At 50.6% G+C, this 19,181-nt stretch overlaps 1 protein-coding gene and 1 long non-coding RNA gene across 2 annotated transcripts in view; one reads left to right on the forward strand and one right to left on the reverse strand.

Moving 5' to 3' along the window:
• The window catches only part of ZFR2 (zinc finger RNA binding protein 2), a 701,383-nt gene that overhangs the window by 643,266 nt on the left and 38,936 nt on the right, over positions 1 to 19,181 (forward strand). The window contains exon 18 of the mRNA XM_085639486.1: positions 5,269 to 5,366. Within this exon, the coding sequence (XP_085495612.1) occupies positions 5,269 to 5,366 (98 nt within the window). The remainder of the gene's footprint in view (positions 1 to 5,268; positions 5,367 to 19,181) is intronic.
• Positions 1 to 19,181, reverse strand: part of LOC146772425 (uncharacterized) — a 442,975-nt gene that overhangs the window by 104,210 nt on the left and 319,584 nt on the right. The gene's annotated exons all lie outside the window — the stretch shown is intronic.

Below are 19,181 nucleotides of genomic sequence, written 5' to 3' on the forward strand. Positions count from 1 at the left end.
CATTTCTCCGCAAACGGAAGATATTCGTCTACCCCTATCTAGACGACTGGCTCTTAAAAAGTTCCACTCCGGCTCGACTCCAGAGTCATCTCTCGTTCTGCCTAAACCTTCTACACTCGTTGGGCCTTCAGGTCAACTACAGGAAGTCGATCCTCAATCCAACTCAGCGGATCCACTACCTGGGCGCCTCTCTAGACTCCTCAAGCGCAAGCGTGTGTCCTTCGGAGGAGAGGTTATCCTCCATGCTGCAAAAAAGCTGCACGCTTCTCAGCACGGAATATCCCACAGCCAGACAAGTGTCATCTCTCCTGGGATCCATGGCCTCGTGCATCTACATCGTGCCCAACGCACGTCTGCACATGCGTCCTCGGCAACAAGACCTAGAGGATCAGTGGTCGCAGAGGTCCGGCCGCTGGGAGGATCACATTACCCTTCATCAAGCCGCCAAAGATTCTATCTGGTGGTGGATGAAGCGCTCCCATCTGCTTCACGGCGTCCCTTTCCATCAGGTGCCTCCGACACAGACAGTGGTCACAGACGCCTCCATGCAGGGCTGGGGGGCTCATATGGGCCGGCTTCAAGTACAAGGTCTCTGGTCCGCTACCGAACAGAGCTATCACATCAACTTCTTGGAGCTACGAGCAGTCCATCTCGCTCTCAAGTCCCTGTACCCATCCCTGCAGACCGACTATGTTCAGGTTCAGACGGACAACACCACAACTATGTTCTATCTGAACAAGCAAGGAGGAACCAGATCACGGGTCCTGTCTCTGGAGGCCCAGTCAATCTGGAAATGGCTTCTGGCGAGAAACCTGACGATCGTCGCTGTTCACCTGCCAGGGACCCTGAACGTACAGGTGGACGGCCTCAGCAGAGACTTCGTCGAAGCGCACGACTGGGTGCTCAACGAAGACGTCGCTCAAGACATCTTCCGCTTGTGGGGCATACCGGACATCGATCTGTTCGCAGACGCGGACAACAAAAAATGCCCCGTCTTCGCCTCCAGGTTCCCTCAACGGGGGTCGCAGTGGAACGCGCTTTTGATCAGCTGGTCGAGGACATTGCTTTACGCTTTTCCTCCTCTCCCTCTCATCCCGGCTGTGATTCAGAAGTTCTACAGGGCCAGAACTCGGATGATCCTAATAGCACCGGAGTGGCCCCGGCAGTGGTGGTACCCAGATCTACTCCAGCTGTCAGAGGTACCACAGAGAAGGTTGTCATGCCTGCCGAACTTGCTGACCAAGGACATGGGGAGAGTGTTCCACCCCAATCTCCCTTCCCTCCACTTGACGGCATGGCTCCTGAATTCATCCAGTACGGACATCTAGATCTTCCACCGGACTGTATGAGCATTCTTCGGGAGGCAAAGAGGCCCTCCACGAGGAAGTCGTATGGCTTTAAATGGAAAAGATTCTGCTTCTGGTGTAGAGATAACACCCTTGATCCGATCCGGGGTCAAGAACAGGTTATTCTCCCCTACTGACTGTACTTGGCGAAGTCTGGGTTAAAGTACTCTTCCATCAGAGTACACTTAGCTGCTATTACAGCCTATAGGAAGTCTCCTACCCAGACCTCATTCTTTCAGATGCCAGTGGTAAAGGATTTCTTAGAAGGGCTTAAGAAAGTTTACCCACCAGTGAGGTCTCCTTCCCCTTCCTGGGAACTGAACATCGTTCTCTCTAAACTGATGGGAGCCCCTTTTGAACCGATTCATAAGGCCTCCTTGCAACATCTGACCTGGAAGGCTGCCTTCTTAGTAGCCATCACTTCGGCCCGTAGGGTTAGTGAAATTCAGGCCCTCTGCTGCAAGGAACCTTACACTGTGTTTCATGCTAATAGGGTGGTGCTCCGTACCCATCCGAGCTTCCTACCCAAGGTGGTCTCGGACTTCCACATTAACCAGGTGATCACGTTGCCCACCTTCTTTCCTCAACCGACTACTCCCCCGGAGAGAGCCCTACACTCTCTTGACCTCCGGAGGGTTTTGAAATTCTATCTGGCTAAGACCCTTACTCTTAGAAAGTCAGACAGGCTCTTTGTGAACTATGGGCCCACGAATACCGGGCTGGCTGCATCCAAGACATCTATTTCAAGATGGATTGTCTCTTGTATAGCTTTGGCTTACCAACTATCCCACAAAGTTCTGCAGGGTAAACCTAGAGCACACTCTACTCGAGGGAAGGCTTCTACGGTAGCACTCCTTCGCAACGTTCCCATGTCTGAGATCTGTAAAGCGGCTACATGGCGCTCAGTCCATACTTTTACGCGCCATTACTGCCTAGATTCAGACGCGCAGGCCGACGCCCAGGTGGGGCAGGCTTCTCTGAGGAACCTGTTTGCATAACTGTAAATGCAAAATGTGTTTTGCTGTTTGTTTTTTAACTGTTTTTTGCTCGTCCGCGAGACTTTGGGTATGGGCTTGCTACTCTATTCATAGATTATGACTATTGATGAGTATCCCCTGGATGAGAAGGATTAGTTACTTACCTGTAATCCTAGTTCTCATCCAGGGGTATACTCATCAAAGTCATAAGCGACCCACCCACCTCCCCGGACGAGCAATGTTTTCTCTTTAAATAAGTGATGTATGGAAGGCAGATCTACTCAGGTGCGGAGGCGCCGCCAAAAAGAACTGGCCCAACTGCCACCTGTAGTGCATCATGGGAGCAGGGGGTCACAGGCAGGCCTTAAAGGCACGGTCCCCCTACTCTAATGCCTTAAAGGCAGGGTGTCAGTTTTCTTGGTTTCTTGATACTCTACTGCAGCCTACTGGCGAATGCCTACAATTACATGTTGCTTTATGGCAATAAAGCAGTGCTGTGTTATAATTTGCCTGATGCTTCCTTTTTTCCTTACGGGTTACGGGGGCACTACTATGCAAAAATATGTAATTTACAGCATTGCCATGTTTTGAACATTATTAGGCTGCATTTATATGTTTTCACATATGTATATATATATATGTATATATATGTATTTTCTATATGCTCCGGGATCCCGCACATGGGCGGGGATTATTCATAGATTATGACTTTGATGAGTATACCCCTGGATGAGAACTAGGATTACAGGTAAGTAACTAATCCATCTCTTCGCCACATATTACAACACAGAATGCCCAAGCTTCGCCGCCAGATATCCTCACCCATTGTCCAAAGGCAATGCGATATAGATGAATTGGTCAGGCAGATTTGCGTACGCTTTTCCACCTCTCCCACTCATTCCATTAGTGGTGCGCAAGCTGCAACAACAGTCACTAACACTGATCCTAGTTGCTCCAACATGGGCCAGGCAACCGTGGTACACAACATTGCTGGAACTATCAGTAGTCCCGCACCTAAACCACACCTCTCCCCACAGCTCTTAACACAGAACCATGGAGAGATCAGGCACCCAGATCCAGCACAGCTCAACCTGGCGATCTGGCTCCTCAAGTCCTAGAGTTTGGTTATCTCAATCTTCCACCTGATTGTATGAACGTTATCAAAGAAGCTAGGTGCCCCACCACTAGAGCCTGCTATGCAGCCAAGTGGGAAAGATTGGTTATATACTGTAACAATAACAACATTAATCCTCTAGATGCCTCCACTCAGCACATCATATGTTACCTACTGCATCTTCGAAGATGTAATCTAGCATACACATCAATTAGATTACATCTCGCTGCCATAGCAGCTTACCTACAAAATAGACAACATCTATCATTGTTCAAGGTGCCTGCCATTAAAGCATTTATGGAAGGCCTCAAAAGTGGGGAATCTAAACATCGTCCGCACAAGATTAATGATTCCTCCAATCGAACCTCTGCATAAACGCGAGCTACAATTTCTTACATGGAAAGTCGCTTTCCTTGTGGCCATTACATCTCTTAGAAAAGTCAGTGAGCTACAGGCACTAACTATTCAAGAACCATTTTTACAACTCCATCATAACAAAGTGGTTCTCAGGACGAATCCCAAATTCCTTCTTAAAGTCATCTCTCCCTTCCATCTTAACCAATCTGTTGAGTTGCCAGTGTTCTTCTTGCAACCACAAACAGTAGCAGAAAGAGCTCTACATACTCTAGATGTAAAAAGAGCACTCCTTTACTATATTAACAGAACAAAACCTTTTCGTAAAACAAAGCAACTCTTTGTATCCTTCTCACCACCACATAAAGGCAATCCCTTATCAAAGTCTGGGATTGCAAGGTGGATTGTCAAATGTATACAATTTTGCTATCACAAAGCAAAACGTGCACTGTCTATTCCCCCTAAAGCCCACTCTACCAGAAAAATAGGGGCTTCAATGTTTTTTTTAGGGAACATTCCCTTCGATGATATCTGCAAAGCAGCTACATGGTCTACATCGTACACATTCACAAAACACTATTGTGTAGATGTGCAGGCAAAACAACAAGCTAGTGTGGGCCAAGCTGTACTCAAAACGCCATTTCAAACTACTTCAACAGATACTGGTGGTTGCCGCTAAGGAGGAGTACTGCTATGCAATCTATGCACAGTGTGTAATCAGCAGCTCATATGCCTCGAACGGAAAATGCTACTTACCAGTATGCATCTGTTCTTGGCATGTAGAGCAGCAGATCCACACACGCCCACCCACCTCTCCGGCTACCTTTATCTGTTCCAGTATTATCTTAATTAGATACAACATACATGGACATCTATTTCTGTTTCTTACAAAACTCCATCATTTCCTTTCTTTGCGAAAAAACAATCTGACGATGGAGTCGATGCCCATGCACACTATTGTCCAAAGGAGGAGTCACCTATCTCGTGACTTCCAAAGACTTCTTCCAAGACAATAACAAAGTGCAAACACCTGGGCCCAACACCAGATGGCGATCTATGCACAGTGTGTGGATCTGCAGCTCTACATGCCAAGAACAGATGTATACTGGTAAGTACCATTTTCCTTACCCATCAGATAGAATGCTAAAACTATATTTTTGTTTTTAAATTTGACTTTCCTAATGAAAAAGGTTTATTTGATATATTTTGTAGAGTGCTCTGAGATCCTTTACGTGACTGGAACTTTTCCGTGCTTATATTTTCTAGGGAAATTTTTTAAAAGGAGAAGTAGGACTACGGGAAATAATGTTTACGTCCTCACTTAACTGAGATTGTAAACAGTAGGACTAACCACCTTCACTTCTCAGTTCCGGTCCTCACATTTCTAGGCTAAATAACCCCTAACAAAACATGTGGCTGCTCTTGTTGGTCTCTCTTTTCCTAAGTATTTGTCATTATTTTTTATTTTTCACTAAAGGTGGGCCAGGTTTGCAGGACCCATGTGAAAAAGAAGTAATGGATGCTCTTGAAACAATGACCAATCAGCAGAGGGAGGATGTTACTGCCAGCGCCCAGGTACTCAGTTTTTCTATTTATGCGCAATACTTAATTCTGCCCCTTGACATTGAATATTTCCTCAACAGTCTGATTTGCTGTTTCAGTACTTCTTTCTCTTCCACATTTATGGTTAGAATATCCCTCATGCAGATGCAGTAGTTGCCAGCCCTTACCAAGTTTTTCCAAATCTATTTGTGCATTCTTTCTCTGCTATTTTAGGTATTTTGTTTATACTTCTAGCTTCTCAAGCAGGATTCCTCCCTTTATCAGCCTCCCCTCATCCTGTAGACAGGTATGAAAATGACTCATTTTTCTCACCAAAAATTATCTGGATGAATTTGCTTCCCATATGTCCTTATTCATTCTCTACCAGGTCTTTTTATTTCATCTCAGTGGTTTTTCTGTGATCAAATCACTGTAAATGCTCTTTGACACTTACGTCTAGCCATTTTGTTTTTGCCATAATAATAGGATTTCTTGTATCCACATAGATGAATTTCCTAGGCAGTCAATTTGAAAGCTGTTCCAATTGTCAGACCTTCTAGTGTGGCAAAGTTGGACCTACCCAGTACCTAATGTATGTAGAAGATAATTATGGTCACAGCACTTATGGGCGCTGCAAGGTTTCTTTCTGTGCAAATGGAACAAGTCATCATATTTTGCAGGTCTTTGCCAGTTTGAATCCTGACGTCTCCCTCAGATCCGCTTCTCCTGTTTAACGGATGTCCTGCTTGGGACCTGGTCCAAGCCCAACACAGCGGCTCATGTGAACAGGACAAAAGCCCGTCATTACCGCCGCGCTACAAGGCACCCCAAATTCCTCACGGAATACCCTACCCCAAAGAGCTGAGTGGTCTCAGCCTCTACGTCCCCCGTAAATCCTGGCACATTCCCAACGACACCACTGGATCGGGAATCCCAGATGCTGGACAACTTAGACAAGAAATTGTTTTCTTCCACCAGCCTGGCATTGCTTTCTTGTGAATACTGCATGCCGTTTGGGTCGCTATTCCCATGCTCTCTGGGATACGGTTGCACAGGTGCTGCCAATGGTTCTGGAGGATGCCTGGACCGTGCTTTCCCAGGCTGTGGCCGATGGGAGGTATTCAGCTCAGTTCACCACCATTCGATGTGAATAGGACACCGCTGACTCGCAGAGCAGTTTCATAGACGGTGGCCATATGGCGCCATGCCTGGTTGAGGACTACTGACTTTTCTGGGGATGCCTAAACATCACTTATGGACATGCCGTTGATGGCTCCTGTCTTTTCAAATACAAGGTGGTTTCAGCACTGGAGCAATTAAAGGACAGCAAGGGTACAGCCAGGCCATTCCATGACCCCTCGTCAACCCTAATGTGCCTTTCGTGGCCACAGAAGGGGCTTCCAGCCACATCTATACCCGGCCAGCCACCACGATGCGCAGGATTCCCAGCTTCTTCATGGCCGAGAACATGGTTCCTACAGATCCTGTGGGTCCATGCCACCCAATTATGACAGGATGACAGAAGACCACCTGTTCCTTCTCCATCAGGAAGTGAAGGCTCTCTTTGCCAAGGGAGCCATGGAGAGAGTGCTGACACCAGAAGTAGTTCTTGGTTGCTATTCCTCTTTTTTCTGGTGCCCAAGAAGGACAGAGGTCTATGTCCTATCCTCGACCTGCGCTCCCTCAATTTCTTTCTCGAAAAGGAGAAGTTAAAAATGCTCACTCTAGCTCAGGTCCTGTCTGCCCTGGACCTGGGAGACTGGATGGTAGCGTTGGACTTCAGGACCCATATTGCCACATTCTAATCGTGACTGCTCACAAGGGTTACCTGTGGTTCACGAGCACTTTAAGTTTGCAGTGCTTCCTTTTAGCATTACCAGCGCTCCTCGGGTGTTCACTAGGGTGATGATGGTGGTTGCAGCTCATCTGCGGAGATCAAGAGTGCCAGTCTTCCCCTGTCTCGACGACTGGCTGTTGAAGGTGTGCTCCCCCCAGGCTGTCGTCTCCCACCTGAAGACTATGGCGGACCTACTGCATTCGCTGGGATTCACTATCAAGGTCCCAAAGTCACACCTGGGTCCCCTCTCAGACACTCCCTTTCATCGGATCTGTTCTGGACACGGTGCAGTTTCGGGCCTATCATCCTTAACGGCAAGTTCAGGATATTCAGGCTACGATATCTATGTTTCAGCCTCCATGCTGGATTTTGGTGAGACTGACTAGGAGATTGCTAGCCCTTATGCATCCTGCTTGTGACGCATGCCTACTGACATATTCGAGTTTTGCAGTGGGACCTGAAGTTCTAGTTGACGCAGCATCAGGGGAATCTCTCAAACATGGCAAGATCTCAGAGGTTACTGCTAAATATGCGCAGTAGTAGTTAATTAACTGCAATTGGGTCAGCAGCAGACCCCCTCTCCCTTCCCCAACCAGGTCTGACGTTAGTGACAGATGTGTCACTCCTGGGATGGGGTGGCCATCTGGGAGAGGTGGAGATCAGAGGCCAACCTATTGGACCTTCGGGCGATCTGGCTGGCATTGAAAGCCTTTCTACCTTCCATCAAGGGATGGCTTATACAGATGTTCACAGACAGCACCACCTGTATGTGGTAGTGAAACAAACAGGGTGAGGTCGTGGAGCCTTTCTCAAGAGACCCTCTGTCTCCTGACATGACTGGAAAAACAGGGCATATCCCTGGTGGTTCAACATCTGGCAGGCTCTCTGAATGCCAGAGCAGACGAACTAAGTCAAAGATGACTAGTGGGTCGCGAATGGAGTCTCCATCCGGAAGTGGTGGAAAGTCTCTTACAGCAGTGGGAAGAGCCTGTGTTAAATCGGTTTGCCACCAATGAGAACGCGTAATATCAGCAGTTCTGCCCGCTGGTGTTTCCCAGGCGGCTCTCGCTCGGAGATGCTTTTTGTCTCAAGTGGAGCTCAGGCCCCCTGCACGCCTTTCTGCCCATACCACTCCTGCCCAGAGTTCTCAAGAAGATCAGGTACAACCAGGCGCATGTCTTCCTTGTGGTTCCAAACGGGGCACTGAGAGTCTGGTATCCCGAGCTGTTGAACATGGCCATCGGTCCTCCGATCAGGCTGCCCCTTCAGGAGGAACTATAGCAGCAGCAGGGGAGGGTTCTCAACCCAAACCTGTCAACGCTCCACCATCTTGCATGGCGATTGAGCGGTGACAGGTTTCAACCTTCCATCCGAATTGTGCAGTTTTATTTTGGCAGTCAGGCATCCCTCCACCAAAACAGTATATGCCTACAATTAGGGCAAGTTTGTGGCACGGTATGCAAATAAACAAATTGCTCCTCTTTTTGCTCCACTTTCTCGGGTTTCCCAGTTTGTTCTTTCCCTTGCCCAGCAGGGATCTGCTCTGGGCACTGCAAGGGGATACCTTTCTTCTAGATCTGGTTTTCTGTGGTTGCTGACCAACCTCCCTCTTCCAATTTCCTATTGTACATACGTTCCTGAAAGGTTTGCAACATATGTTTCCTCCTTCTCCCTTCATTATGCCACTGTGGGATCTTAATCTGGTCCTGACATTCCTGATGTGTGCTCCGTTAGAGCCCTTGCACAACTGTCTTCTCAGGCTCCTTACTATCAGTGACCTTCCTGTTCGCAATAACATCTGGCCGGAGGGTCAGTAAGCTCCAAGCCTCCTTAACCGAACTTCTCCCCAGACAAACTGGTGCTTTGTACAAAGGCTTCCTTTCTTCCGAAAGGGGTTTCTCCATTTCAGGTAGGCCAATCCATCACTCTTTTTTGGAGTGATGAGGTGGAGTTAAAAGTAGGCAGAGGAGCAACCTCACCGTCTCAACCCAAAAAGAGAATTGTTGTTCTACCTTGACTGCACACAAGAGCTCCGGATGGACAGCCGACTCTTTGTGGAGCGAAGAGAGGTTGGGCCATACAAAAGTGGGCCATCTCCCGATGGATCGTTGTAGGAAAGTAGGATCTGTTTTCAAGGTTACGCCTACTTTTTGCTTGGTGTCAGTGTGTTTTTGGCCTAGTCTGACTGGGATCCTGCTAATCAGGGCCCCACTCACTCACTCTGCTTTCTCCCTAAATTGACCATGGTAAGTATTTTTGTACATCCACAATTGGCCACAGTTGTACCCTTGTAAGTCCCTAATATATGGTACTAAGGTACCTAGGGCATAGGTACACCAGGGGTCTCCCATGGGAGCCCATGTAAACTGTGACTACAGGCCTGCCATTGCACCCTGTGTACATTAATGCTTGCACCTCTCACAACAGATATACGTTTCCTTATATCTGAGGTCACTGCACTTCAAACCTATAAATCTGAAAGAAACACGTTAGTTAGATTCCTTACCTTAGAATATCCCCAGGCTGGATCCGGAAAGATTTTTCGTCCGCAATACCCTTGCGCGTCGCTAGGCGTCGTCTGCGGCTCCGCGTCCGTCGTCGGTGTCGTGATTGCCGGGATGACGTCGTCGGAGTACATAGACGCCGTCCTCGCACGCTGACGTCAGTTCTTCTTTTTTCCGCGCCAGTAAGCGCAGATCCGGGAAGAGCTTACCCATAGTCACTTTTTGACTAAACTTTTTGGACCTTTTTGGTTCATCTTTCGAGTCGACCTCGACTCCTGGTGCCGGTAGGGATGTTCGGTTTCAAGCCGTGCGATGCCTGTAACCGACTGATGTCGGTTACAGATCACCACCGTCGGTGTCTCTACTGCCTTGGGGCCGACCATGATGCTGAGTCGTGCCCCGACTGCCGGGCCTTTACCACAAAGGCTATGCGGGAGAGGTCCCGCAATCTCCTCGAGATCCAAAGCCATCACCGCTCGTCGGGTTCAAACTCCTCGCATTCAGGTAAGTTGAGGCACAGTAAGAAGAAGTCGAAGAGGCAACATCGCTCTTCGACTCCCCTCGCCAGTCGCGCGACTCGGCTGAGGGTTCGGGTGGCACCAACCGTCGGAGCCGCAGGATTCGCGTCCTGCCCCATACCCTCCGGTCCCTGGGTCTAACGTGCATCTGGACGAGGTTCGAGACTTCCTCGTGGCCATGAGGAGTCTCGCTCTGCCGTCGCGCCTTCGGGCCCGTGGGTCTGCTTGGGAGGCCTAGCGAGCCGGCGGCTCCAGCCCTGGCGCCGTCGTTGACTTCGGTCCCGACGCCGCAGGCCCCTGTGGGATCCAGGCCTGGATCCTGGTCGGCGCCGGTTGACCTTACGACCCCTCCGCCGGCACCGACCCCTATGGTGCCGCCACCGGTGCCGTCTTCGGACGACGTTGTCCCCAGTTTTAGTCCGGGTCCGGCGCCACCTGGCGCCGATTGATATGCAATTCATCTACAGCCCGGCTCCGTCCTTTCACCCTGTCTACCAGGAGTCGGATGACGGGGACGACTGGGAGGGGTCTGAGGACCCTCTGGCACGGCAGTGCCAGTTTCATCAGGACTGGGCAGAAGAGCTGGGGGATGCCAGTGGTCTCGACACTTCACCTGACACTGGCTTCATCTCTCCTCCCTCCGTGGCTACGGAGGAGGGAGCAATCTATTCTGTGGTGCTGCACAGGGCTGCCGAAGCCCTTCACTTGGAGCTCCCTGCAGCGGCCGTGAGGACTAACCTCCTCACTGAAGTGCTTCAACCGCCAGTAAGCTCTTCGGAGCCTCTACTGCAGTTCAATGAAGCACTGACTGACGTTCTGATGGGCACCTGGACCAAGACCTCCACAGTCACTCCTGTGGACCGGAACGTGGCCCGGCGCCACCGCCCTGCTCCGGGCGACCCCAGCTTTCTGTCAGTGCACCCCACCCGTGAGAGCCTGGTAATCCAGGCCTCTACGTCCCAGACCGCCTTCCCATCCGCTCCTCTGGATCGGGAATCCAAAAGGTTGGAACAGTTTGGGAAGAAGCTGTTTTCCTCCCTTAGTTTGGGGTTGCGGTCCATTAATACCGCATGCCTTTTGGACCGTTAGACCCACTCCTTGTGGGATACAGTGGCGGACGTGTTGCCCCAGTGTCCGGAGGAGGCCCGGACACGGCTCGCCCAGGCTCTTGCTGAGGGGTGGGATGCAGCGCGGTACTCGATTAGATGTGGGCTTGACACCATGGACTCGCTAGGTAGGGCGATTGCGACGACGGTGGCGATTCGTCACCACGCCTAGCTGAGATCCACAAATTTCTCCGGGGATGTCCATAGCACCCTCATGGACATGCCCTTCAATGGCCGTCGCCTTTTTGGCGACAAAGCGGATAGTGCGCTGGAGCGCTTTAAGAACTCCAGGGCTACGGGCAAGTCCTTGGGCCTCTCGGCCCTGCGCCCTCAAACTTCCGCTTCTCGCCCCGTTCGTGCCCCCGTACGTCCGTCCAGCCACAGGCCACAGAACCAGCCTCAACTCGGTCGCGGACGTGGATTCCACCAAGGCGGAGCAGGGGGACAGAGAGCCGGTCAGTTCACATCTGCCTCCGCAGCATCTGCCTCAAAGCCTTCCTAGTCCGACCATTCAGGCCCATTCCACGCCAGTGGGAGGCAGAGTTCGCCATCACCTGCTCCACTGGCGTACCATCACGTCGGACAGGTGGGTGCTACAAATCGTCCGAAGGGGCTACTCCCTCCCCTTCGAGGCGACCCCTCCAGCCATGCCACCACAGTACCACCGCATGTCGGGAGGTCACTTGCAACTTCTGCAGGAGGAAGTTACGGCCCTCTTGGCCAAGGGGGCCATCGAGCGCATTCCTGGCCCAGAAGTAGGTCGGGGTTGTTACTCCCACTACTTTCTGGTTCCCAAGAAGGGCAAAGGCCTTCGCCCTATCTTGGACCTCAGGAGCATCAACGCCTTCTTCCGGAAGGAGAAGTTCAAGATGCTCACCTTAACTCAGGTTCTGGCTGCCCTAGACCCTGGAGACTGGATGGTAGCGTTGGACTTGCAGGATGCCTATTTCCACATCCCCGTCCTACCGGCCCACCAGCGTTACCTGCAGTTCACGGTATACCATGTGCACTTTCAGTTTACCGTGCTCCCCTTCGGTCTCCCCAGTGCCCCTCGGGTGTTCACGAAAGTGATGGCGGTGGTCGCAGCTCATCTGTGCAGATTAGGGGTTCCAGTCTTCCCCTATCTCGACGACTGGTTGTTAAAGGCGTCTCCCACCTCCTGACTACGGCCGACCTCCTGCATTTGCTGGGGTTCTCCATCAACGTGCCAAAGTCGCATCTGAGTCCCTCCCAGAAGCTTCTTTTCATTGGAGCAGTTCAGGACTCGGTGCTGTTTCGGATCTATCCTCCAGAACAGTGGGCTTGGGATATTCAGGCTCTGATTCCGATCTTTCAGCCTTTATCCCGAGTTTCGGTCAGGTTGGTGCTGTGGCTGCTGGTTGGTGCTGTGGCTGCTGGGTCTAATGGCCTCCTGCATCCTGCTGGTACATCACGCCAGGTGGCGGATACGGGCTCCGCAGTGGGACCTGAAGTTCCAGTGGGCTCAACATCGGGGCAACCTGTCTGACCACGTCCTGATCTCGGAGGGCACTGCAAGACAGCTGCAGTGGTGGCACACGGACTGCGATTGGGTCAGTGGCAGATCCCTCTCCCTACCCCAACCGGAGCATGTGGTGGTGACGGATGCGTCCCTCCTGGGATGGGGGGCCACATGGGAAAGGTGGAGATCAGAGGCCTCTGGTCTCCGGCGGAGTCCCGGCTCCATATCAACCTATTGGAGCTGCGGGCGATCCGGCTTGCACTGAAGGCATTCCTTCCCTCTGTTCGGGGAAGTGTAGTGCAGGTGTTCACGGACAACACCACCGCCATGTGGTATTGCAACAAACAGGGCGGGGCGGGTGGGGTCGTGGACCCTTTGTCAGGAGGCTCTGCGCCTCTGGACATGGCTGGAACATCAGGGCAGGAGTGTGGCTCAATGGTTAGAGCGGCAGACCCTGAAGCAGAGTTCTGGCCAGGGACCAGGGTTTGATTCCCGCCTCCGCGGGGCTCGGGCTCAATTTCCTCGGACCTGTCTATTCTCGCCTATGTGCCTATTCTAATCACGGGCCCCACGCTGCAACTCTGGGCAATAGCTTGCTTAGCCTCCACACCGGCCCCAACAGCGCTAAGGATGCCTGGCTTCACCCTGGGGGTGTCCAGGAGTGGACACTTCACAGGGAAAGCCAGGATGGGTTCCACAGCGGTATGAGTATCAGCGCCAGGAAACCGCAAAGGCGACACCTCAAAGTGGCCGTCTGGTGACAGTGCGCTCTATAAGTACCTTGACATTTACATTTTTACCCTGGTGGTTCAACACCTGGCGGGCTCACTGAACGCCAGGGCGGACGAACTCAGCCACCGGTGCATGATGGATCACGAATGGCGTCTGAACTCAGATGTGGCGCAAGGTCTCTTTCGGCAGTGGGGAGAGCCTTGGTTAGATCTATTCGCCACCGAAGAGAACGTGCAATGTCATCAGTTCTGCACGTTGGAATTTCCAAAGCGGCACTCGCTCAGAGACACCTTTCGTCGCGAGTGGAGTTGCGGTCTGTTGTACGCCTTTCCGCCTATACCACTTCTGGCCAGAGTGCTGAAGAAGATCAGGCGCGACCGGGCCCATGTCATCCTTGTGGCTCCGGATTGGGCACGAAGGTACTGGTATCCCGAGCTACTCAGTCTGTCAATCGATCCCCCTGCCTCTTCAGGAGGACCTTCTGTCGCAGCAGCAGGGGACGGTCCTCCACCCGAACCTGTCCAGCCTCCACCTCCATGCTTGGAGATTGAGCGGTGACAGTTGATGCCATTTGACTTGCCTCCTGAAGTCTGTGATGTCATTCTGGCAGCCAGGTGTCCCTCCACTAAAACGGTATACGTCTGCAGGTGGAACAAATTTGTGGCATGGTGCACAGCAATGGCTATGGATCCCCTTTCCGCCCCTCTTTCTGACGTTCTCCTCTTTCTTCTTTCCCTGGCCAAGCAGGGCTCTGCTCTGGGCACGCTCAAGGGATATCTTTCAGCTGTTTCTGCCTTCTTACGGCTTCCTGATCAGCCTTCTCTTTTCAAGTCCCCTGTTGTTGCTAGATTCTTTAAAGGCATTACTCACATGTTTCCTCCTGTCCCTTTCATAATGCCTCAGTGGGACTTGGACCTGGTGTTAACCTATCTGATGTGCGCTCCTTTTGAGCCACTTCATAATTGCCCTCTTCGTCTTCTGACTCTTAAGACTGCTCTCCTGGTTGCCATCACCTCTGCCAGAAGAGTGAGTGAGCTCCAGGCTCTATCTTCTAAACCTCCTTTCCTCTCTGTCCATCCGGACAAGGTGGTTCTAAGGACTCGTCCTTCCTTTCTCCCTAAGGTGGTTACTGCCTTTCACATCGGCCAGTCTATTGCATTGCCCACCTTCTCTCCGCCTCTGCATCCCTCGAAAGAGGAAGAGAGGCTCCACCGTCTGGACCCAAAACGTGCGCTCTCCTATCTGGACAGCAGAAAAAAGTTCTGGGTGGACGACCAACTCTTCGTAGGCTATGTGGGCGCTAAGAAGGGGCGGGCAGTGCACAAGCGAACCATCTCTCGGTGGGTCGTTTTGTGCATTAAGGCCTGCTATTCCTTGCTAAGAAGGAGCCTCCTGTGGGGCTGATGGCCCATTCCACTTGGGCCACAGTGGCTACTACTGCCCTGGGACGGGGAGTCCCTCTGCAGGCCATTTGTCAGGCAGCAACGTGGGCCTCGCTGCACACGTTGCTAAGCATTACTGCCTGGATAGCCAAGTCCGGAGAGACGGCTTCTTTGGCTTTTCCGTTCTCCAGGACTTCCTGGTGTGATCTTGGTTTGCAGACCCACCACCGGGATTGGTATTGCTGGGGTATCTATTCTAAGGTAAGGAATCTAACTAACGTGTTTCTTTCAGATGAACAAGTTACTTACCTTCGGTAACGATATATCTGTAAGAAACATTAGTTAGTTAGATTCCTTACCGCCCCACCCATCCTCCCCGTTCTGCAAACTGATTTCTAGGGTTAAGGTTATCCCTTTCAGGGCCCTAGATTCATGGCACCAGTGTCGGTCTCTTGCGTGGCTCTGCGTTCCTGGCACGGAAAGCTATGTACAAGAACTGACGTCAGCGCGCAAGGCCGGCGTCTAAGTACTCCAATGACGTCATCCCGGCGATCACGACGACGGACGCGGAGCCGCAGATGACGCCTAGCGACGCAGATGTGTATTGCTGACGAAAAATCTTTCCGGATCCAGGCTGATGCCATTCTAAGGTAAGGAATCTAACTAACTAATGTTTCTTACAGACATATCGTTACTGAAGGTAAGTAACTTGTTCGTCACCCCTATGGCAGGCTCTTCAGTCCTGAGGGCAAGGTGCTTGGTTATGAGTGTGAGTGTGCCCCTGCACGAGCAGGACACACTTACAAACCCTAGATTTGATTCTCCAGGCTTTGTAAGTGCAGTCAGCCATTTAAATACATATAATGGACATCAGTCATTACGAGATGTCTAACTATATAGAGGCTGCACTGAAACCAGTCATGTTTGGTATCGAACATGTTGGAATCATACCCCAACACTGATTCCAGTGTAGAAAGTATGATCGCATGTGCTTGGGGGCTCTCTTGGGTACTCCCTGTACTTTCGGTAACAGCCTTACAGGGTCTGCCAGCAAGCTAGTGCTGCTGCCGACCACAGACATGATTCTGCCCTCCTGAGCCAAACTCGAGCAGGGGAAGGTAGAACAATAGGTTGCCTGTCAAAGGAAGGTGTGACCACCTCCCAGACAGGATTTAGTGTATTGGGCCTAGGCCACCAGACTGCTTTGAAGGGCACATGTGGTGCCCTCCTTGCATACTACCTTTTGAGCCAGTTCAGCGAGCCCTTGACTCTGGCTCAAAACTGGACAAAGGACATGGGAGTATCCTCCCCTCTGTCCAGCTCCTCCTCTGGGAGGGACCCCAGAGTTGTTCCAACCCTTTCCCTTGGGTACGTAGGGGCTCACCTGTGGGTGGTTCCTTAGATTTGTCATGGGACAAGACTCGAGCTGAAAATACGTCACTTTTCGACCGTCTGGACTCTTGGACTTCGACTGGAAACAAGACTGCATCAAGGAAGACTCCTGCTGCTCTTGGTCTCGCTGTTATTCAAGTCTTCTTTGTCATCTTTGTGCTTCTGCCAGATTCTTCAACAGACCAGTGGGCATTAAGGACACCCGAAAAAATCTCCCTTGGAGTGCAAGGAGTCACTCCCCTGCATCTGCAGGCACCGCAACGAATCTGACCGGTCTGCTGCTCCTGACTTCCCACGGACTTCGAAAGGTTGAGCAACACAGGTGGTGGTTCTTCAACTCCCTGAAGGCCTGAGCTGTCCTCTCTGCAATTCTGAGGCCAGTATCCCTTGTCTGAACCGCTGAAACTGAACCCCTGTGCACCACGTCGACTTGGTGTTGCCAAGGCTTGTTGGCTCTGCACTTCAGAGATCTCCTGGCTACAAAAAGCTCCAGCCTTCAGCATCTCTCCCTTCAAGATCAGCATCCTCACCGTCTCCTCTGCACCATGAGCCTTCATCTTTGGTGAGCTACTCGAGGTCCTCTTGAGAATCCTGTGCCGTTGGCCTGTGGGTCCTCCTGAGGGGCCTTTACTGCGTCCGTGGGCTCCCCTGCTTGCTCGCGGCTTCCTCTGACTCTCCTGCTGTTGGGGAGTCATTTGGACCTTGCTGGTTGTAATGTAGCTCCTTCTTTGTTCTCCAAGCCAGTTGCGGCTACCAAGGCTTGTTGGTGATCCCGCCAGACACCGACCACCTGAACACCAACATCTCATGAACGGCTCCTGGTCTTCCTCAGCCCCTCTTGGTCCTCACAGCTGCAGCAACAAGGAGGTCACCGTCAGCACTTCTGAACCTTCCGACATTGGTGGGCATTGCTCTTCCGTGCCTCCTGGTCATCTCGAGTGGCATAGACTCTGTCCCCTCTGCTTGTAGGTTCTTCACTTCCAGAATCCACCCTTGGATTTCACCGGACTTCTTCACCGTCTTCTCCAGAGACATTTTCTTCTAAGTCTTCCATTGTCATCTACGGAGGTTTCCAACATCTCTTCACCCATATGCACCTGACTTCCATGGTGTAGGTATCCTGGCTCGCGGGGCATCCACGGGTGGGTTGTCTCTTCAACCTTCCGTCCCCCAAGGGAATTCTCCAGGGTGTTATGGGAAGGGTCCTTGTACTGCAAAACTGCAACCGCTACTTCTCCATTGACATAATTGGTCACGCGGCTGTGTTCCCACTTTGCACACAGCCTCCTGAGTACTTACGTTGGGTGGTTCCTTGTGTCACTGGCTCTTCTGGTCCAAGTCTTGACCTCCTTTGCAGTTCACATTCCATTTTTTTAGTATATGGTTTTGTCTCCCTCTGGAGACCACTGTATTTTGTGCTACTTACCAGATTGCATTTGAAGTATTCTTGTATTGATATCTCTAGGTAGGAGATATACCAATGTGTTTGTGAGCTTTGTGTAATAAATAGGAGTATTTTTTATATAAACACTGTGTGGTTCTTTTTACTCCTTCAAGATAAGCCTGAAGGCGGCTCTCCACAGCTACCAGTTTGAGAGCTTTCTATGGGCATCAAAGACCACTAAAATCACCATAAGCGTTGCCTGGATTAGTGCAGGGTGCTTCACTTAAATAATGCGCACCATATACTAAGCCAGCCTCCTAAGGTCATGCTCTGTATAAAGATCTGCTACGCATTGGATAAGAAGCAGCCCCCTGAGGGTTTGTGTGCTCATTCTACCAGTGCTAACGATGCAACCACTGTTTTAGCATGCAGAGTTCTGGTCCTTGATATCTGCCAGGAGCAACGTGGGCTTCCATGCACACTGTTACCAAGCACTACTGCCTGAACAGTCTGGTCCATAGATATGGACACTTTGCCTTTTTGGCTCTGAAGGGCTTCCCTCAAATTCGTCTGCAGACCCATCTCTGGGGAGGTATTGTTTGGGTATTTATTCTAAGGTAAGGAAGCTGCGGCTGTTAATCTCTGTCAGATGAACAAGTTACTTACCTTCGGTAATGCCTTATCTGGTAGAGACTATATGGATGCAGATACTTTACTGACCCATACATCCTCTTCGCTCTGCGAACAGATTGTTAGAAATTTCCCCTTTCAGGGCCCTAGTAGTCCACATCAGTGGTCATTGTGCTTCCAGGCTCTGTGCTTCTGACATGGAAAGTTGCCAAAATTAACTGATGTAAGCACACTGGGGTGGTGCCAAACGACACCTTCTATCAGTGCGCAGTGGTACTGCTCAAGAAAAATCTCTGGATCCAGTTTGATACCTTAAGATCATTCTAAGGTATGGAATCTGAAGCAAGAAAGAGTCTCTACCAGATAAGGTGTTACCAAAGGTAAGTAACTTGTTCTTTAATACAAGCAAGCCTAAATACCCAGTCCTCACACAAAAAGCCATGTACTGAAGATACTCATTAGTGCCCAGAAGAACCTGAAAAGAGTACATGCCAATCTTGGACCTGAAAAAATAAAATAGATGGGTGAGAAAAGAATACTTGAGCATCTTGACTTTTCTGATTGTTCCAACACTGGGGTTGGGAGTGTATCATAGACCTGAAAGATGTGTATTTCCACATTCCAGTAACATCTTAAAAAATATAAGATGTAACATAAAACAAGCATTGTCAAAGTTGATAGGTCTGACAGGCACCAGCCTTCTGACAATTCTCATTTTGTACAGGAATATAAAAATTAAAAAATAAAATAATTTGCTGCAGGCAAAAATAAATGTTGTTGGACAAAAAAAAAACACACACATTATCATAGTTCTACCTGATACTGAAGGGAACACCAAACAGACTAATAAATGAAGCCTGGCCAAACCCGCTTTAAGTAACTA

Source organism: Triturus cristatus, chromosome 12 (assembly GCF_964204655.1).
Source record: "Triturus cristatus chromosome 12, aTriCri1.1, whole genome shotgun sequence".
NCBI classification, from domain to species: Eukaryota; Metazoa; Chordata; class Amphibia; order Caudata; family Salamandridae; genus Triturus; species Triturus cristatus.